This window comes from Myxine glutinosa, chromosome 9 (assembly GCF_964187855.1).
Source record: "Myxine glutinosa chromosome 9, kmMyxGlut1.1, whole genome shotgun sequence".
Classification (NCBI taxonomy): domain Eukaryota; kingdom Metazoa; phylum Chordata; class Myxini; order Myxiniformes; family Myxinidae; genus Myxine; species Myxine glutinosa.
Genome location: NC_136269.1, coordinates 14,542,649 through 14,565,775, shown reverse-complemented (window position 1 = coordinate 14,565,775; position 23,127 = coordinate 14,542,649). Strand labels below are relative to the sequence as shown.

Genomic DNA, 23,127 nt, shown 5'->3' with positions numbered 1-23,127 from the left:
AAGCGTGCGGAGGTGGAGCAGGTGCTCCTCCTGGGATGCGCTCGCGACTAGGATGTCGTCCAGGTAGACATAGATGAAAGGTAAGTCGCGCAAGACGCTGTCCCATGAGCCGTTGGAACGCCTGGGCCGCATTCTTCAACCCAAAAGGCATTCGCAGGAACTCAAGGAGGCCGAAAGGGGTGATGACGGCCGTCTTTGGGACATCGTCCGGTTGGACGGGGACCTGGTGGTAGCCCCGGATGAGGTCCACCTTAGAGAACACGGTCGTGTTTGCCAACCGGGCGGAAAAGTCCTGGATATGTGGGACCGGGTAGCGGTCAGGGGTGGTGGCATCATTGAGCCAGCGGTAGTCACGGCACGGCCGCCATTCTCCGCCGGGCTTCGGCACAGTGTGCAGAGGAGAAGCCCAAGCACTGTTGGAGCGCCGTACGATCCCCAGCCGTTCCAGCATGGCGAACTCCGCTTTCGCCACGGCGAGCTTCGTGGGGTCGAGTCGGCGTGCCCGGGCGTAGACCGGCGGCCCAACCGTGGGGATATGGTGCTCCACACCATGTTTGATGGCCACCGCTGAGAAGGTGGGCCGCGTGAGGGCCCGGAAACTGGCGAGGAGGCGGGTAAACTCGTCTGCTGCCGGAAGCGTGCAGACTAATCCCGCCGGGACGGAACCTTTCAGCAAGCCGCTTGGCAAGCCGCTCGGTGAGCCGCTCAGCGAGCTGCTCAAGGAGCCGCTCAGCGAACAAGCGAGCGAGCTGAAGGTTTCGGCCTGGACAAGATGTCTGCGCTTAACGTCGACCAACAGCCCATGCGCACATAGGAAGTCCGCGCCGAGCAGGGCCATTGGCACGCTGGCGGTAACGAATGACCATTGAAAGCGCTGCCCTCCGAACCGCAGTGAGAGGCAACGCTTCCCGAATGTGCGGATGGGTGTACCGTTGGCGGCAAGCAAAGCGGGGCCCCGGCCCGCGGCTTGCTTGTCGGACATGGAGGCAGGGAGGATGCTTACCTGCGCTCCCGTGTCGCAAAGAAAACGGTGCCAGGACAAGGTGTCAGTGATGAACAGGAGGCTGCCGGGATGGCCGACGCTCATGGCCGCAAGTGAGCGCCGGCCCGATCCGTCAAAAGAACACGGCGGGCGGCACGTTTTAGCCTTGCGGCCGAACCTGGCATGGTAATAGCACCAGGTTTGCGGCGGTGGCCCCCGCAGCGGCCGTGCCGGCGGCGGCGGTAGTGGGCGGGGCGTAGCAGCGGCCACGAGGGAAGCAGGCGGCGCTGTAGTTGCCGCGCCGGGATCCACTACTGCAGCACCGTACACTCACCGCGTGTCGCAGGCCGCGAAATACTCGTCGGCCTCTCCAGCCAGGGCGCGGGGTTCCGTTATTTTGGAACCGGCCAGCACGAGGCGCACCTGTACAGGTAGCTGGCATAGGAAAAGTCCTCGGAATAAGAAATCCGGGCGCCGGTCTCCAAGCAGCAACAGCATGAAATCCATCCGGACGGATGGTCGTGTGTCGCCGAGGGCGGGAAGGTCCAGTAGGCGGTCGGCACGTTCGACCTCTGTGAGCCCGAACGTGGCGAGGAGGAGACGTTTGAGTGCCTCGTACTTGTGGTCGCCCGGCGGGCACCGAAGGATGGACACGACGCGGGCGGCAGTGCCGGGCCCGAGGGCGGCGACCACGTGGTAGTACCGGGTCTCGTCTGCCGTGATGCCCCGGAGCTGAAATTGAGCTTCGGCCTGCACAAACCAAACTTCGGCTTGCGCTTCCCAAAACTCCGGGAGTTTGATTGCGACGGCGTTGGTAGCCATGGCGCGTTCGGGGTTCAGCAACGGCTGAACCAATCAGGGTCACCAGTGTGGTGCTGTGCACACACGACTCGATTGCCAGAGAGGTAGGCCACAACGCATTGATACAACAAGAGTCTTTATTCAGAGCTCGCACTTCAGCACTGGGCGGGCTCGAGCTTAGAGCCCGCATATATCTCCCGAGGCCACGCCTTTCCCCCGGGTGTGGCCGATCGGCCGAAAGGTGGGGCATACATTTCAGTTCCCCACCTGGACGCTCGCGCCACCCACTGGTGCGCGGAATTATTGTCCCTTGTGCCCGCCACACCACCAACTTTCATCCAAATCCGTTCAGAACATTTCCAGATATCTTGTTCACAAACACACACACACACACACACACACACACACACACACACACACACACACACACACGGACACGATCGAATGCATTACTCCCTCGCGGGAGTAATTAAATTGTTCAAGCAATTCACTGACACCTGTACAAGACAGATCACTGCACTACTTTTGAGACACCTGACACCTGTATAATCGAAAATCAACACAAAATTTTGCATACGTGCTTGGGGGTACCCAGGGTGAGGTCAGGGTCATAAAATAACCCTTCTGGCCGTCCTCACCCCTTTCCATGAGGGCGGGGAGCAGGTGCGTTGCTGGGCCCTGGCCCATGGGGCACATGCCCCCAAATATTTCTCGTGGTGCCCCCAAATCTATTTTGAAGTCTTTGGCTATGATAGGCCACTTTATACCGATCAACCGATTTTTCTACACGTGCTACTGTGCTAAATGTTTTATTGGTTGATCGCTAGGTTATTCATTGGAGGTGGGGAGATCTGAAATTTGGAGGCGCGAGCCCCGAATCGGTTTTGAAGCTTGCGACACGTCTGGCGGAGAGATTTGCGATTTTCACGCGTAAACGTGGCACAGTACAGTGGATTACTGACCCCTGGTGTAGACGGAGGAGATTACTAGCCAGAGCACAAAATATACTTGCCCCACCATCTCCAGCCGCTCCGGGGGTGGAGAGTGTGGAAATTGGGTGTGGGGAGGTGGGGGGGTTGGGGGAGGCTAGAGGGTTGAGGAGGTGTTTCTAGTTAGTCAAATGCCGTAAAATATGATCAACATTACAAATACCAGTTCAGTACAACATGGCCCTTTTCATCCGACGACGAAATCCACATGTAAATGAATACATTTGGGAAAATGCAAACAAGTGGGGAATACGAAATCAGGTATCTTATAAAGACGACCCACCTCACAATGTTTTGCTTTTCCTTTTTAAACGGTGAGGCCGCTTTAATATTTGTCTATGTCCTTCCGTACATTCGCACAAATTGAAGAAAAAGAACCTTTCTAACCCAAGTGTTCTAAAGGGTAATGCTAAAAGGTAATTTTAGAGGGTACTAAATGATAATTCTAAAAGGATCTAAAGGCCATATAGATGTAATGAGATCATATTGGTAATTCTAATGGGATCTAAAGGGAAACAGTAAAGGGTTCTAAAGGGTATTTCTAAAGGGTAATTCTGGAGGGCTCTAAATGATAATTCTAAAAGGATCGAAATTGTATTTCTAATGGGATCAAGGGAAATTGTAAAGGGTTGTAAAGGGGAATTCTAAAGGGGAATACTAAAGGATCATCATCATACGAAAATACGCAATTTGATCTCTGTCTGTCTGTCTGACAATTTTTGGCCGCAATACATTCGGTCGTTACTTATCCAATCTCAACCAAATTTGACAGGATGACTAAGAGTCACACAATGAAGGTTGGAGCACATTCATTTGCCCCCCTCCCCAAGGGGGTTTTCTCCACCAAAGGAGTTTTCCTCACCAATGGGGTTGCATGTTGAGGAGTATATCGATGTTAAGATAGTTTATTGTCGTGTTTTCCGAGGCCGCTTCTGAAAACAAAAGTATAATATTAATGTTATTACAAAACAATATTAATACTAATAATATCCCACCTCCACAAGGAGTGTTTCCTCATTGGCCAAACGCCGTGTTAACATGTATAAACAGCTTATCGCGTCATTTTCGTGGGAGTACTGGCCTCGACTAGAAGTAAAAAATATTATAACCATAAACATCTATGATTTTGAAACAGTCGCTACTGCTGTTTAACACGAAACTGAAATAATTTGGAGGAATCCCAACATCTGTGAGGCAAATTTTACTTACGGAATCTATATACCCCACAAGGGTTAATAACATGACCCTTTCTGCTGCTAACGTGGCATTTTTGAAACAGTCGCCAATGCTGTTTAACACAAACCCGAAAAGGGAGAAAATGCGATGCGAGAAACCCTCCCCCCTCCCATGTTTTTGAGGCCTGACCATAGATCTACTGTAATCTATATATCCCAGAGAGGAATTATTCTTCCTGCCGCCCCCGTTGGAACGGGTGTACTAGTAATTCTAAAGGGTAATATAAACACCCTAATACACACAACATAAACACACTAATACACAACATAAACACACTAATACACACAACATAAACACACTAAAACACACAACATAAACACGAATACACACCATAAACACACTAATACACAAAACATAAACACACTAATACACACAACATAAACACACACAACATAAACACACTAATACACACAACATAAACACGAATACACACAATATAAACACGAATACACAACATGAACACACTAATACACACAACATAAACACACTAACACACACAACATAAACACACTAATACACACAACATAAACACACTAATACACACAACATAAACACACTAATACACACAACATAAACACACTAATACACACAACATAAACACACTAATACACACAACATAACCACACTAATACACAACATAAACACACTAATACACAACATAAACACACTAATACACACAACATAAACACGAATACACACAATATAAACATGAATACACAACATAAACACACTAATACACACAACATAAACACACTAATACACACAACATATACACACTAATACACATAACATAAACACACTAATACACACTGTCATGAAGTTAATGGTTCCATCCGAGGGATGCCCTCCATCTCCTTCACATTACTCATGATGCTATTCCGACGCCGTGGGGAGGATTTTATATACCACCTGTGAGTAAGGAGGGGTCATTCCGCTCTCTTGTCTTCGAGTTGGTAAGATTGTTGCAAGACCTGTTCTACATTTGGTAATATCTCTGCAATGGCGTAATAGTAATGAAAGTGCTCAGAGATGCTTGCTTAATAACTTTTGTGTTCTCTTTGTAGATCAGTTGCATTCAAGTGAATAAAAGCTCACGCTTTGGAGTTCTTGGTGAATCGTTTCATTTCACCACACACACAACATAAACACACTAATACACACAACATAAACACACTAATACACACAACATAAACACACTAATACAGACAACATAAACACACTAATACACACAACATAAACACAACATAAACACACCAATACACACAACGTAAGCACACAAATACACACAACATAAGCACACTAATACACACAACATAAACACACTAATACACACAACATAAACACACTAATACACACAACATATCCACACTAATAGACACAACATATCCACACTAATACACACAACATATACACACTAATACATACAACATATACACACTAATACACACAACATATACACACTAATACACACAACATATACACACTAATACACACAACATAAACACACTAATACACACAACATAAACACACTAATACACACAACATAAACACACAAATACACACAACATAAACACACTAATACACACAACATATCCACACTAATACACACAACATATCCACACTAATACACACAACATATACACACTAATACACACAACATAAACACACTAATACACACAACATATACACACTAATACACACAACATATACACACCAATACACACACAACATAAACATGCTGTGATGAAAAGTCGACATAAAGCCAGTTGTTGGCTTGATACACATTACTGTCTGGTGGGGGGCGGCCCCTGTGGAGATGGGCGTTATTGCATATGTAACTTGCTGTGAGAGTGGTAGATGGTTATACTCGCTTCTATGATTCTATGAGAGCTGGATGCACCAGGTCGATTGCATTAAAGCCTCCTTTCTTACGAGAGGTCTCTGGCTCTGATTTTACAACAATTTAATGCTATATTCCTTCCTTGAGTTGTCGACTTGAGCTGACGCCATGGATCAGTTGATTCATTGGTTAAACTCTCTACAACTCTTTACGGAACTGGTCCTGGATATTACAGAGGCACAGAAGCTTGTATTAATCTAGCAACGTCTCTCATGTCATCTACAGATACCTCGCTCGTTGCCTGACATACGACGAAGCAGTGGCTACCTTGAAAGCACTCTTCATAAAACCGCACAGCACCGTTTATGCTAGGCACTTGCTGGAGACGCGCAGGCAGGACAGCTCCGAGTCCATGCATCAGTATGGCCAGGCTTTATGACAGCTGGCTCAGGATTGCGCTATTCAAGACAGTATGGCTCTGCAGTACACGGATGATCTGCTCCGTGTCGCCTTTATTACGGGTCTGCAGTCTTCTGCCATCAGACAATGTTTGCTCGAGAAAAGAGACGCTAACTTTCCAAACGGCCTTTGACCAAGCTCGGGTTCTACAGTCGGCTCAGGCCATATCCGACCCTTATGGTTGACCCTTCATGGCTGCTAGTGCTACTGCTTATGACAAGACTCGTACGCACGATCGCGGTGACCCGGAAGCTGACAAGCAAGCGCCGGCTCGAGCGGCCGCTCAACGCGCAGTACGTGAGGAGAGCTCTGATGAGGAAGTGAACGAGCCCCGTACAGCCGCCGTGACCTCGCCCGCTGGTCAGACCGGCAAATGTTTTTTTAGCGGCAATCGTCGCCATCTTCACACGAGTTGCCCTGCCAGGGAATCGGTGTGCCATAATTGCGGGAAGCGCAGGCATTTTGCCAAAGTATGTCGCACACCCAAGACCAAACGCGCAACGCTCGTAGGCGCGCGCTTTTCGACGGGAACCCGTCAAGCTCTGAGCGGACTCGCTCATGCTTTGGTGCCGGTCGAAATCAACGGACAGACGGTGGAAGCGCTGATCGATACTGGAAGCGATTGAAGCTTCATCAGCCAGCGTCTTGTGTCGAGCGCCACCGGTGGTCCACCGTTGCTGCGACGCAGCGTGTATACATGGCCTCGGGGGCCTTGTGGCAGCGATCGCATGGTTTCTGTGTGGCTAAGCTGATTGCCAATGATGTTACTTACTCGTATGTGAAGTTAATGGTGTTTCAGAACCTTAGCTCGGATGTGATTCTCGGGCATGATTTCTTGAACCGGCATAAACGCCTAGAGATGCAGTTCGGCGGCACGCATACACTCTCTATAGGTTCCGTGCCGGGCTCAGTATGCGGCTTAGCCGAGATATCTATCAAACCTCCCCCGCTGTTCCCGAGTTTAACATCTAATTGTCACCCTGTCACAGTGAAATCTAGGCGGTATTCTCAGCCCGATATCCAGTTTATCGCCGACGAGACTAAACGTCTTTTGCTCGAGGGAATCAGCAAACCTAGTTGCTCAGCTTGGCGGGCTCATGTGCTGGTCGTGATAGCGATAATCATCGCAAACGCATGGTCGTTGACTACTCGCAAACGATTAACCATTTCACACAACTCGATGCCGACCCACTCCCTATAATGGATGATATGGGCCGGGCAGTATCTAAATATCGAGTTTTCAGTACGCTGGACCTTCGTAGCGCCTATCATCAGATTCCAATATGGGAAGCCGACCGGTCCTACACAGCCTTCGAGTCTGGCCAGCGGTTGTACCAATTTTGTATAATTCCCTTTGGCGTTACGAACGGAGTGGCATGCTTTCAAAGGGCAACAGACAATATCCTTTCAAAGGAGCAATTGCAAGATGTATTAGTGTACGTGGATAATGTGACTATGTGCGGATGGAACCAGAAGGACCGTGATGCTAATCTGCGGCGCTTCTTGGAAGTGGCTCATAGATACCGGTTGACCTTCAACGAAGCCAAGTGTAACTACTCTGTGAGAACGATCGATCTTTTAGGCTACACAGTGTCCGGTGGTGAGATACGGCCCAATTTGGCGCGCCTTCAACCTCTACTCGACCTAGCCCCTCCCGTCAACCGGGCGACTTTAACGCGAGCAATGGGAATATTTGCACATTACTCACCGTGGGTCCCAAGCTTCTCAGAGAAGATACGGCCTCTCGTCACGTGCAAAACATTTCCGTTGACCTTGGCCGTGCAGAAGTCTTTTCAACAGCCGAAGGATGACATACAGTCACGTGAAAAAGTAAGTACACCCCATGTAAAGTCTTGACTTTTTCAACATATTTCAACATACAGCTATTTGATCTTCATTTCAACAATATTGATAGATAAAGGTGATATAATATAACAAATATCATGAAACATTTACATTTTGTAGTCCATTGTAAAATTTAAATAAACATAAATGCAAATTTCGCATGTGGAAAAAGTAAGTACACCTCTACATTTAACACTACTTCAAACACCTAAAATTAGAATCAGGTGCACCAGCTCAGGTGCAAATGATTAGAACATCGTTAGAGAGGATCTTGGAGGAACCTGTCTTATTTAAACCTCAGACATTTAGTTTGGTTTGCTCTTTGTTGTTGAAGTGTGTAGCGTCACCATGCCAAGATCAAAAGAGCTCTCTGAGGCCTTCAGAAAGAAGGTTGTAGATGCCTACGAGTCTGGGAAGGGATTTAAAAAGATCTCCAAACAATTTGAAATCAATCATTCGACTGTCCGGAAGATCATCTACAAGTGGAGAAGATTCCAAACAACTGCCAACTTGTTCAGGCCAGGCTTCCCCAGCAAGTTCAGCCTGAGAGCAGACCGCAAGATGCTGAAAGAAGTCTCTAAGAACCCCAGAATGTCATCACAGGACCTACAGGTAGCTCTTGCCACTGTTGATGTCACAGTGCATGAGTCTACCATTAGAAAGAGGGTGCACAAATTTGATCTACATGGGAGGCGTGCCAGGAGGAAACCTTTGCTGTCCAGAAAGAACATCAGGGCAAGACTAAAGTTTGCCAATGAACACCTAGGCAAAGACCAGCACTTCTGGAATAATGTGCTCTGGACAGATGAGTCAAAGGTAGAGCTATTTGGCCACAGTACCAGAAGACATGTTTGGCGAAAACCAAAGACAGCATTTGAACACAAGAACCTGATACAAACTGGAAAGCAAGGTGGTGGAAATATTATGGTTTGGGGCAGCTTTGCTGCATCAGGGCCTGGGCAGCTCACCATCATATAATCCACTCTGAATTCTTCATTGTACCAGAGGGTGCTTGAGAATAATGTGAGGCCATCTGTCAGAAAGTTGTAGCTCAACCGAAGGTGGACCTTGCAACATGACAATGACCCTAAACACACCAGTATATCCACCAAGGAATGGCTGAAAAGAAAGAAACGGAGGGTTCTGAAATGGCCAAGTCAAAGCCCGGATCTAAATCCCATCGAGATGTTGTGGGGGGGATTTGAAACGAGCTGTGCATGCAAGAAACCCCTCAAACATCGCACAGCTGAAAGAATTCTGCATGGAGGAGTGGGAAAAAATTTCTCCCAGTCGATGTCAGAGACTGGTAGACAGTTATAAGAAACGCCTACTTGAGGGGTTGTTTCTGCCAAAGGGGGCAATACCACCTATTAGAGCCAAGGGTGTACTTACTTTTTCCACATGCGAAATTTGCATTTATGTTTATTTAAATTATACAATGGACTACAAAATGTAAATGTTTCATGATATTTGTTATATTATATCACCTTTATCTGTCAATATTGTTGAAATGAAGATCAAATAGCTGTATGTTTCAATATGTTGAAAAAGTCAAAACTTTACATGGGGTGTACTTACGTTTTCACGTGACTGTAGCTGGCGCGGTTGTGACCTCCATTGACGAGACAGTCCCTTTCGTGGTGGAGATGGATGCATCAGATTGCGCAATCATGGCCCAACTGAATCCGGGGGGCCGGCCGGTGGCTTTCTTTTCACGAAGGTTATCCGATAGTGAGAGGCGTCATTCCTCGATCGAAAAGGAGGCGTACGCTATGGTAGAGTCGGTCCGCAGATGGGGACATTTCCTCTTCGGGGAGCATTTTCACCTAATCACGGATCAGCAATCAGTGGCTTTCATGTACGACGGGAAACATTCTCAAAAGATTAGAAACGAGAAGATTGCACGCTGGCGCATAGAATTGGCCGACTATAGCTTTTATATTGTGTACAGATCGGGAAAGGATAACCTTGCGGCCGACGCCTTATCTTGGCCCATCTGCTCTGGAATGACGGTCGACAAGCTACGTGCTATGCACAATGCCCTTTGTCACCCGGGTCTCGCCGGTATGGACCACTTGGTTCGGAGTTTAAACTTGCCTTTCTTCGTTGACAATATTCGCCATTTATGCAAGACGTGTCCGGTATGCGCAGAACTCAAGCCGAGTTTTTACAAGCCTCCTATGTGTACGTTGATCCATGCTGGACGGCCGTGGGAGCGACTGAACATTGACTTCAAAGGGCCCTTGCCCAGCGGGGGCGTGCATCGCCACCTTCTAACTGTAGTTGATGAGTATTCACGTTTTAATCGTGAATAACTGCAGGTTTTAATCGCAAGTCACACACGGAAAATACAGAATGCTTTTATTGCATTGAGGTGCACAATTAAGTCATTCAAACCTTCTTATGCACACTAAAATACAAAGTAAACAGCACGAGCATGTTTTCCTTTGTAAACCCCAGGTGCGATCATAACAAGGACCTGTGGATAGGTACCTGAAGAAGAAACCATCCCACCACATCGAGATCAAAAAAAGCAAAAACACAGGACGCAATGCAGGTTTGGCTTCGTGCGATAAATTTAAATACTGCACGAAACAGGTACTTGTGTATAGATTCTCGATACATTTTAAACAAATAAGAACAATTGCATTAATACAAAAAGCAAAGTTAACCTGGATTCTCAGCCTTTCTTTTGAAGATTTTTGAATGTGTAATGGTTAGAGAGTCCACTACAACTCTGGCCGGTTGAACCCAACCTCCGCCAAGTCATACCATTGACTTTTAAAATGCGATGTGCTGCTTCCTTGCTTGAGACCCAGCATTTGGAGGACAGAACACAAACAAGCAACCATGGGTTTGCAACCATTGCACAGGCTGGATGAGCCTGATGGCCTCCTCGTGCATTGAAGCTCCTTGTAAGGGAACTCAAGTTAACTCGACATTTGCAAGGAAGGAAATGTTTCGAAATAAAAATTTATCAAAACAACCGTCTGCACCTGAGCGTGTATAAAAGATATGCTCCGTGCAAAGTTTATAATGCTTTTTAAAAGCAATAAAAATAGCGATATAAATATATGCAATACATTTTTCAGAGTAATCCGTACCATTCTACTGTAGTTTGACACAAGGTGAAAATACTATTTGTGACAGACAATTTTGATAGTAAACTACAAAGTAACAAATGGCAATTTCACTTTTATATCAAACCTGTCACTGCATAAAGTATTTCTTATAACAATAATAATAATAAAAATAATCATAATAGCTTCTCAAACATAGTCCCCGCTGAAGCCTGCGGCCTAGTTGGGGGTCACACAAAACAGCAGGTGAGCAACCAGCAGCAGAAACTGGAGAGCAGGGAATCACAGACCTATAAAGACCTGCTCACACCACCTGGTGCACCAGCACCTACATGCAGGCAAGTCTGCCGTAAAGCTACTCAGAGAACGAGTCAAACAGAAGGCCCTTCAATCACATCACTCACGGGTCCACTTTGTGCATCTCAAGGACTTCCTGTCACTTGTTCCAAATCGAGCAGAAACCTCAAATCACTTGGTCTCAGGCATTACATGTACAAAGCTACGGACGTTTTTACTCTCCGAACATCACGAGAAAACCTTGGAGTGGAAGCAAATGAAATAAATTATTTCACCAAAATGAAATCAAGGTGTTACTGAACTATCGGTCTTGGAGACACACATTCTTATGGCTTTAAAAGATTAACATGACGAGCATGATGAGCTCCATCACTGTAAAAAAAACAAAAAAAACCGCATTCATCCTTTCATTCTCGTGCCCGCACTCAAATTCATTTAATACAAAACAAACGACCCAACCAGCAGAAGCGCCAACGAGAACCATGACTACAACGGCAACAATATTAAATTTGTTCTTCCAAAACGCCTCACTTCCATCAATCCTTCCATCAATCGAGAGCAATTCACCGGACACACATTCTACCCTTTCAGCAGCTTAAAAGTTTTTAAAAAACAAAAATTCAGTTGAAGTATCAAATCGGATGACAGAAATGGCTTCAGCCGCCGTCAATCAATCTCGTGATGGATGTGAAGATCAAATTGAAATCGTCATCATGGCACACAAACACCCCTTTGTCACTGCGAACATTTCCGGCTCGTCACAACAGGCTCGAAATGCAGAGATAACCTGGAGTTATCTACATAAGCCGTTATGTACAAACCACTTTCACATTTTGGAATCATGGACGCAACATGGAAATATTTTCTGACAAATATGTTACAGGAACAAAAACAGATTGTGTCACAGTGCAGGTGCTTTCCATTGCACACACACACAATCACTTTTTGGCTCAAATTGCAGAACAGTTTTTGAGGCTTTCGCAAAGAAGCCATATTGATGGTAAAGGAAGAGTATTTCAGCAAAGAGTAAAATTAACTGGATCCCCGAAGGGACAACTCATCTTGGCAACCGGACTGTCCGCACGGCTCCACGACAAAGCAGAGAGCGTATGAAGGGTCCAACAGGCGCAATAAAGGTCTCTGCAATAGCAAAACGAGTGGAGCCACTGAAAGGCCAGCTATCGTGACATGCCTGTTCTGGTGTGGGTGGCAAACAGACTGGGAAAGAGCAGCAACAAAGACCTCACTGCAGGAATGCTTGAGGGAGACCAGTTTGTTGTAAAATGAATATCCTGTTTGCAGGCAACGGTTACGTCTCCTTTCCCTCACAATGCTGCATCTCTCCCAAATGGACAGCTTTGTAGGTTTCGTACAGGTTGCGCAACACCTGCTAGATGGTTGAAGTCCTTTCGGCTCCATCTATAAAATAGGACGAGCATATTTCAACAATGTATCACATCTAAAAAAAATTGTATACATAGTCAAGGCTCATGCAAGATCTTGTACTACAGACTTGGCATTTAATATGGAATATATTTTTTTCTTGACTTGGGTTTACTTTCTTAACTCAGTATATCAATCTGGTGAGTTTCTTTTACACTTTGGTGATTTATTTGTTAAAAGAACCATGTCACTGATTGTCTGTCGCAGCAAGAGGTCAACAACAGGATTATATCACAGGTGGCGTGGCAAAATGTAAGGACAGGTGCATTTGATGATTGGCATCACAGTCGGGTATACAAGGATTGTTGCGTTCTGTATTAGTGGAAAACAACTGCTGCACGTCTACAAAAGTTATTGCCGCTTCCTCTGGAGATGGTCCGTCAACTCGACAATGCTGTTTGTCATGGAGTGGTAGCTTTACGAAATTACGGCATGAAACAGCGTGCTATTGCTCGGCAGTATGGCATCACTCAAGGTCAGGTGTCAAAGATCCTGAAACGAAATGCTCAGAGGGGTGTCCCTACACCAATACCGAGGCCAGGACGTCCCCGCAGAACCACAAGGAGGGATGATCGCCAGCTGCACCGGTTAGTCCGCAATGGCCGTACCAAGTCAGCTAATCGGCTTAGGGCTGAGTGGCAGCAACTGACAAATGTGCCTGTATCCAGAAGGCTAGTCAACCAACGACTGGTTCAAGCAGGTTATCGTGCCAGGCGTCCCCTGAGAAAGCCACGCCTGACCAGACAACACCGCCAGCGCCGATTGCAGTGGGCCAGAGAGCACCGTCAATGGCATCCAGGACACTGGAATCATGTGATCTTCAGTGACGAGTCTAGATTTCTGGTCTATCGTCAAGTTGGCCGTGTCCTAGTACGCAGACAAGTGCATGAAGCCTACAACAAAGATTGTATAGTGCCAAGAGTCTAAGCTGGAGGTGGTGGGGAGACCGTTTGGGCTGCTTTTCATGCAGGGGGCAAAACTGACCTGGTTGTTCTGAATGGAAACCTGAACCAGTTCAAGTACAGGGCCATTCTGGAAGAAACATTGCTTCCATTTGCTCGTGCAGCCTTTCGAGGAAACTTTGTCTTCCAAGATGACAATGCACGGCCTCATCGTGCTCGCATGATCCAACACTTTCTTGCTGACCGTAGTGTAGAGCATATGGAGTGGCCTGCCATGTCCCCGGATATGAATCCGATAGAGAACTTGTGGGCAGAATTGACGCGTCAAATCGACAACTTGGACCAGCAGCCTGCCTCTGTGCGTGAATTGCAGCAGGCTATTGTCACTGCATGGCAAGCGATTCCTGTCCAGACCTTGGCAAATCTCGTGAACAGCATGCCTCAACATGTACGTGCTCTCCTGAATGCTCGTGGGGGTTACACGAAGTACTGAACTGTAATTTTACTGTCCGTAATCCCAGTCGTAATTTAACTTTTGTTTTTGTTAAAAAAAAAATTGGCTAATGTGCAAAATAAAGAGATACTTCTGGAAAACGTACAGAAGTTTAACACAGTACTGTCCGTGAATTGAGTTCGATATCAGTTTACATCACTTTCAAGGATCAATTTATTTGTTTCGAAATGTCAAATGTGGTTTTTGTTTCTTTTAAAGGTCACATTAACAAAATCTAGAATAATTTCAACATAATTCCAATGAACTTTTGGTTCGAAGACATCTTGAAAAGTAAGTTCACCCCCACAAAAAAAATATTCCATATTAAATGCCAAGTCTGTAGTATACTGATCAGGACGCAACATGGCAAAAGGAACAACAGAGAGAGGGGGGATAACCCATTGGCAGAGTTTAAGGCCAATATATAGAAGGAGACAGACTAACAATGGGTGTGGCGAGGAATGGGGGGGGGGGGGGGCAAGAGAGGATGCATGCGGTGGGCAAAATGGATACAGAAGGAAACTCTCAGGAGGCAAAACTGGAAATTTGGAAGGAGGAGGGCTTGGGGTTACGGTTACGAGCAGCTGTCAGTAGCTTTAAGAGAGAAAGGAACTTGCATGTCTGGAGCTGGGAACAACATAAAATGAAAGTTAAAGAGGACAGTCAGAGAAAACACAAGCCCAGTATACCAACATGGCTATGTTGCTCAGGATATATGATCTCTTCTACTCTCCCGAAATATAAGGTAGATTCCAGCCGAACTAGGGGAACCCTGGGTGAGTTGCACAGCTGAATTCTTGAGACAATTTCTTAGGTTGTCAAATAATGTGCTATTATTGTATTTCACAAGGATGTTCACCACACCAAAACCTCACAGCTGTTAAACATAATTCTCCCCACTCACTCTTGAAAAAGTATAAATACAGGAGCTCTCAGAGCTGAATTCTCAGAGAAGCATCCAGGCGCCTGCCTCTGTGCTTTGCACGTTAAAAATGTATTAATTGTGTTTGCAAACTGTAAATAAATATTTAAATGAATGATTCAGCAAACGTGTTTTTGGTCTCAGAGGCACGAGTTTTCCCACAACACTCTCCCCCAATCACTCTGAAGTATACTGATAACGGTCATTATGTCACTTAACTTGCATTTCCCCATACGACACACTCAGTCATTCTTTGCCTTCCAATCCACTGGGTGGTTCAAATAATGGTCTCATGACACCCCAAACAACGCCAATTATTTCAGCCGGGAATAATTGCAAGCATGGTGCTTGTACACCATGGTGTTGGGTGTTGGGTGTTGGGCTAGCGGCTAGGGTGCCGGCTTAGGATCCTAGGATCCTGGTTTCGAATCCCGGTCGATTGCTGAATTAACGCCAGGGGGGTTGACTCAGCCTGTCATCCTTCCAAGGTCGGCTAATTGAGTACCAGTTCACTGGTAATTCCCTGTTTGTCGTTAAAGGCGGCAAAAAGGGTTGGCGTCAGGAAGGGCATCCGGCCGTAAAACATTGCTTCAAAAAGGGGACCAAAAAACAACAACAACCACGGTGCCCGAAAAAGGCCAACCCCTGCTTGCGGGGAAAAATGGCCTCTAAAGGTGGTTATTTTTTTATTATGGTGCTTGTACAAATCAGACTAACGTAATTTGGGAAAAAATAAAAAAAAGTATGTGCAATGCCATTAGACACACTCACCCCCCAGTGCATGCTCCGTCATGCGAAGGCACAGAGACTCCAGCCGTGTATTTATTTCGGGCTCTGTTGCAGGCACCTGAAAACCTGGATCAGTAAAACAGGTAAACGCAAGATGATTTTTAAAAGCACAGTATTGAAAAACAACAAACAAAGCACACATAAACACACTGGAAAAAATAGTACTATCTGTCGGCCACAACTCTCTCTTTGATAAATTATTCTTCCTTTTACAATGACCGAATAATTAACTTTTTTTTAATCACCTCATTGCAACTTCTCATTGAAGCACTAAACAAACAATGAAGGGACAGTGACCGGCTGCATCCACCGCCCCCCCAGGCGGTTGCTGCCTCCGTCACTCTCATGACGGAGCATGCCTAACTGGCTACATACTCGCTGGGCAGTAACCGGCTACATACTCGCTGGGCAGTAATCGGCTACATACTTGCTGGGCAGTAACCGGCTACATACTCGCTGGGCAGTAACCGGCTACATACTCGCTGGGCAGTAACCGGCTACAGACTCGCTGGGCAGTAACCGGCTACATACTCGCTGGGCAGTAACCGGCTACATACTCGCTGGGCAGTAACCGGCTACATACTCGCTGGGCAGTAACCGGCTACATACTCGCTGGGCAGTAACCGGCTACATACTCGCTGGGCAGTAACCGGCTACATACTCGCTGGGCAGCAACCGGCTACAGACTCGCTGGGCAGTAACCGGCTACATACTCGCTGGGCAGTAACCGGCTACATACTCGCTGGGCAGTAACCGGCTACATACTCGCTGGGCAGTAACCAGCTACATACTCGCTGGGCAGTAACCGGCTACATACTCGCTGGGCAGTAACCGGCTACATACTTGCTGGGCAGTAACCGGCTACATACTCGCTGGGCAGTAACCGGCTACATACTCGCTGGGCAGTAACCGGCTACATACTCGCTGGGCAGTAACCGGCTACATACTTGCTGGGCAGTAACCGGCTACATACTCGCTGGGCAGTAACCTGCTACATACTCGCTGGGCAGTAACCGGCTACATACTCGCTGGGCAGCAACCGGCTACAGACTCGCTGGGCAGTAACCGGCTACATACTCGCTGGGCAGTAACCTGCTACATACTCGCTGGGCAGTAACCGGCTACATACTCGCTGGGCAGCAACCGGCTACAGACTCGCTGGGCAGTAACCGGCTACATACTCGCTGGGCAGTAACCGGCTACATACTCGCTGGGCAGTAACCGGCTACTTACTCGCTGGGCAGTAACCGGCTACATACTCACTGGGCAGTAACCGGCTACATACTCGCCGGGCAGTAACCGGCTACATACTCGCTGGGCAGTAACCGGCTGCATACTCGCTGGGCAGTAACCGGCTGCATACTCGCTGGGCAGTAACCGGCTACATACTCGCTGGGCAGTAACCGGCTACATACTCGCTGGGCAGTAACCGGCTACATACTCGCCGGGCAGTAACCGGCTACATACTCGCTGGGCAGTAACCGGCTACATACTCCCTGGGCAGCAACCGGCTACAGACTCGCTGGGCAGTAACCGGCTGCATACCTGCTGGGCAGCAACCGGCTACATACTCGCTGGGCAGCAACCGGCTACATACTCGCTGAGCAGTAACCGGCTACATACTCGCTGGGCAGCAACCGGCTACAGACTCGCTGGGCAGTAACCGGCGACATACTCGCTGGGTAGTAACCGGCTACATACTCGCTGGGCAGTAACCGGCTACATACTCGCTGGGCAGCAACCGGCTACAGACTCGCTGGGCAGTAACCGGCGACATACTCGCTGGGTAGTAACCGGCTAGATACTCGCTGGGCAGTAACCGGCTACATACTCCCTGGGCAGCAACCGGCTACAGACTCGCTGGGCAGTAACTAGCTGCATACCTGCTGGACAGCGACTGGCTACATCCCCGCTGGGTAGCGACTGGTTGCATCCCCGCTGCGCAACGACCGGCCACATACCATCTGGACAGCAATTGGCTGTGTCCCTGCGGGGCAGCATCCCCGCTAATCGGCTGTATACTCGCTGGGCAGCAACCGGCTGCGTACCCTGTTGCGTAGCGAACGGCTGCATACCCACTGAACAGCGATTGGCTACATACTCGCTGGACAGCGACTGGCTGTGTAGCCACTGGGTAGCGATTGGTTGTGTCCCTGCTGCGCTGAGACCGGCTGCATACCAGCTCGACAGCGTTTGGTTGCGTCCCCACTGAGCAGCGAACGACCGCATAGCCGATGGACAGTGATTGGTTGCATCCCCGCGGGGCAGTGACCAGCTGCATCCATCAATTCAAATGGCTGGCTAAATATATGTCTTCATATTAACCAGACTCTATGCTAACAAGTTTACCATGTGGTATGGTTTGTAAACGAACAAGAACAGTAAAGTTTGAGTACTCAACACAAGGATAACACTCCACACAAAAAATAAAAAAACATGCATTTGAAATCTAGCAACATATCAAAGTGAATATATATATATATATATACTACATGACCAAAAGTATGCGGACACCCCTTCTAATTAGTGGATTCTGCTGTTTCAGCCACACCCATTGCTGACAGGTATATACTGTATAATCAAGCATACAGCCATGCAATCTCCATAGACAAACATTGGCAGTAGAGTGGGCCGTACTGAAGAGCTCAGTGACTTTTAACGTGGCACCGTCATAGGATGCCACCTTTCCAACAAGTCAGTTCGTCAAATTTCTACCTTGCTAGAGCTGCCCTGGTCAACTGTAAGTGCTGATATTGTGAAGTGGAAACGTCGGGGAGCAACAACAGCTCAGCCGCGAAGTGGTAGGCCACACAAGCTCATGGAACGGGACCGCCAAGTGCTGAAGCACGTAAAAAATCGTCTGTCCTCGATTGCAACACTCACTACCGAGTTCCAAACTGCCTCTGGAAGCGACGACAGCACAAGAACTGTTCGTCGGGAACTTCATGAAATGGGTTTCCATGGCTGAGCAGCCGTACACAAGCCGAACATCACCATGCACAATGCCGAGCATTGGCTGGAGTGGTGTAAAGCTCATCACCATTAGACTCTGGAGCAGTGGAAACACGTTCTCTGGAGTGATGAATCACGCTTCACCATCTGGCCGTTGGACAGACGAATCTGGGTTTGGGATGTAAAGTATCTCGACAAACTGCGATCAATTGTCGTACGCGTTTATTCACTCTGCCGATCAAGGCCCGATTCACAGCAGCGCCATCCGAGCTCTGGCGTAGGGATACAATCCGGTCCCGGTGTAGGGATACAACGGTGAACATTTGCACTGCATACATGACATCCTCCCCTTTAGGTCCAAAATTACCAAGAGCAATACGTGCTAGATTTCCAGAATTGACATTTCAAAAGCAACATTTCCAAAACATGTGAAAATATGTGTGCAAACGGTTATGAGAATAATGAAAATACATGAAAATAGAACATGTGTCAACGTGAAAAAAAAAACATCTTCAAAGATTCAACCGGTCGGGTGCTTTTCTCTCACGCATTGAGCGTCGCGGTGTACCAGTGGATACAGAGTCCGAGGTGATTCCTTTGGGTCGCGGTGTACCAGTGGATACAGAGTCTGAGGTGATTCCTTTGGTCTCCACGAAGGGTGTAGCGTTTGCAGAGGTTTTCGGGGCATCCGAGCCGGCTGGAGCGGCCACGACGATCTCCGGCAGTGGCGGGTCGAACTGTTGTCCTGACTGTGACGATGCTACAGGCTCCATCGACTCACAGTGATGGTAGGTTATGTGGTCCTGATGTCGACGAATTTCGCGGCCGTCCTGCAGGCGAATCACACTGGACAGTGGACCTGGCTTCTCGATGATGTCTCCCGGTAGCCACGTCGCACCTGCACCAAAATTTCGGGCAAACACTGGATCTCCAATGTTGATACATCGACTGTTGGACGTCTTATCGTGCACCAACTTTTGATTAAGCTGGCTCTGATAAACATTTGATGATATGTCTGGTTTGAGATTGTCAAGTGTCGATCTCAAGTGTCGTTTCATCAATAACTCAGACGGAGCTGCACCGGTTGTTGATTGTGGCGTGATGCGGTATTTGAACAGGAGACGAGACAGCTTTGTTTCCAGGGTTCCCTCCTGAAGTTTCTGCAATCCGGATTTGATGATTCCCACGGATCGTTCGGCCAAGCCATTTGAAGCCTGGTGATGTGGGCTGACAAACTTATGTTTGATGCCGTTCCGACGTGTGAACTTGGCAAACTCGGTACTGGAAAAACACGAACCGTTATCACTCACGATCATCCTGGGCAGACCATGAGTGGCGAAACAGCGTCTGAGTCTTTCGATGACAATGGCTGACGTAGTACCACGCGTCACATAGGCATCAATCCATTTTGTGTGCGCGTCCGTAATTATTAGAATCATGCTGCCGTTAATAGGCCCGGCATAATCGAGATGTAGGCGATGCCATGGTTCGCTGGGCCATTCCCAGGGATGCAGTGGTGCTTTCGCAGGTGTATTCCGGGTGCTCTGGCAGGGGTAACAATGTCGAACATGATGTTCGATATCAGCATCAAGATTCGGCCACCACACATAGTTTCTGGCGAGTGACTTCATCTTCACAATCCCAGGGTGACAGTCATGGATTTCATCCATGACCCTGGAACGCAGATTTTTCGGGATCACGACACGACATCCCCAGAGTAGGCAACCATTTTCCACGCTGAGTTCGTTTTTACGTGCTTTAAAAGCCACAAAATCTGGGTCACCCTCAGGTAGCAAATGCCATCCAAGCTGTACAGCCTGGACAGTTCTGGACAGAACGGGGTCTCGTCGAGTATGAGTGCGGATCTGGCCGGAATCGACAGCACAATCTTCCAGATGATCCATCAGTGCGATAATGGATCCTGGTGTAGGCGAATCATCAACGGATTCTGGAAGGGGTAACCGACTCATGGCATCTGCATTTGTGATAGACGAACCGGGCTTATAACATATGGTGTAGTCATAAGCAGCGAGAAACAGGGACCAGCGGATGATCCTGGGCGGTAGTGTGTCAGATGTCGCCTTAGTTGGACCAAACAGACTGATCAGCGGCTTGTGATCAGTGCGAATCGTGAAATGATGTCCAAGAAGGTACTGGCGAAATTTGCCGATGCCGAAAACGATTCCCAATCCTTCCTTGTCAAGTTGGGAATAGTTTTTCTCTGCCGGGGACAACGTTCTGGATGCAAATGCAACCGGTCTTTCCGTACCATCAGGCATCACGTGCGATAATACACTCCCCACTCCATACCGACAGGCATCGCATGTCAGCACAAGATCCTTCTCTGGATCAAAATGACCGAGAACATTGGACGATTTGAGCAGATCCTTAGAGGTCTGGAATGCTGATTGTTCAGTAGACCCCCAGCTCCAGGAGACTCCTTTCCTCAAAAGCCGATAAAGGGGGCCCAAAACGTCGGTCACATTCGGGATGTAACGACCATAGAACTGAAGCAAACCGAGGTATGACTTCAATTCGGTCACATCTCGTGGAGAAGGAGCATCCTTGATAGCTCGGACTTTCTTTCGGATGTCAGGAGAACGCTACCTGCCCGATTGCATAGCGCCAACTGTAAAGTTTGGTGGAGGAGGAATAATGGGCTGGGGCTCTTTTTCATGGTGCGGGCTCGGCCCCTAAGTTCCAGTGAAGGGAAATCTTAACGCTGCAGCATACGATGACATTCTAGATGATTGTATGCTTCCAACTTTGTGGCAACAGTTTGGGGGAAGGCCCTTTCCTGTTTCAGCATGACAATGCCCCCGTGCACAAAGCGAGGTCCATACAGAAATGTTTTGTCGAGATCAGTGTGGAAGAACTTCACTGGCCTGCACATAGCCCTGACCTCATCCCCAAACACCTTTGAGATTAAATGGCTGCGAGCCAGGCCTAATCACCCAACATCAGTGCCTGACCTCACTAATGCTCTTGTGGCTGAATGGAAGCAAATTCCCCACAGCAATGTTCCTACATCTAGTGGAAAGCCTTCCTAGAAAAGTGGAGGTTGTTATAGCAGCAAAGGGGGGACCAACTCCATATTAATACCCATGATTTTGGAATGAGATGTGTGATGTTCGGGTGTCCACATAATTTGGGTCATCAGTGTGTATATATGCCACTTGCTTCAAATGCCAAAAAAGTATCAAATGTCTAAAGGATAAATTAAGCTTGACTGCAGGTTTGATATTTGATGGGGCTCATCAGCAGACAATAAGCCTAGTGTTGGCTTAACGGTTAACGTGGCTGGCTTAATATCTTAGGGTCTTGAGCTTGAACTCCCATGGTGCCATTGAAATAACACAATGTTAATTGACTCAGTCTGTCATCCTTCTGAGATCGGCAAAATTAGTGCTGAGAATAGCCCCCAGGGCAACCCTCCGGCTTACCGGGAACAGCGAGTGCATCAGCGGCACAGCCACACTCCCAACAACGATGCAACCAGTAGCCACAGGCTGCATGCAGATTTTATTTTTTTCATCAGCAGACAAACTCGACAACGATTTAGATTGTCAATCATTGTGGGAAATTTCACAAGGTGGGGAGAAAGTGCTTAATTTGACTTTACGTTGTTAGGAAGGCAAATAAAAGTACACACAATGTGTCAGTCACGGAAAAGTACACACGATTGGTCAAAGTCACGGAAATGTACACAGTGCGTCAAGGTTATGGAAAAATACACACGATGTGTCAAAGTCACGGAAAAGCGCACACAGTGTGTCAAGGTTATGGAAAAATACACATAATATGTCAAAGTCATGGAAAAGTGCACACAGTTTGTCAAAGTCATGGAAAAATACACATAATGTGTCAGTCACGGAAAAGCGCACACAGTGTGTCAAGGTTATGGAAAAATACACATAATATGTCAAGGTCACGGAAAAGTGCACACAGTGTATCAAAGTCATGGAAAAATACACATAATATGTCAAAGTCACGGAAAGGTGCACACAGTTTGTCAAAGTCATGGAAAAATACACATAATATGTCAAAGTCACGGAAAAGTGCACACAGTTTGTCAAGGTTATGGAAAAATACACATG

General features: G+C 47.4%; 1 protein-coding gene across 6 annotated transcripts in view; it reads right to left on the bottom strand.

Annotated features, from left to right (window-relative positions):
• Nucleotides 1–10,498: 10,498 nt before the first annotated feature.
• Nucleotides 10,499–23,127, bottom strand: part of LOC137435626 (protein Smaug homolog 1) — a 147,913-nt gene continuing 135,284 nt past the window's right edge. For all 6 annotated transcript variants that reach the window (XM_068129557.2, XM_078784120.1, XM_068129554.2 and 3 more), the window contains 2 exons: nucleotides 16,061–16,144; nucleotides 10,499–12,948 (listed from right to left, as the gene is read on the bottom strand). In XM_068129557.2, the coding sequence (XP_067985658.1) occupies nucleotides 12,920–12,948; nucleotides 16,061–16,144 (113 nt within the window). In that variant the 3' untranslated portion in view covers nucleotides 10,499–12,919. The remainder of the gene's footprint in view (nucleotides 12,949–16,060; nucleotides 16,145–23,127) is intronic.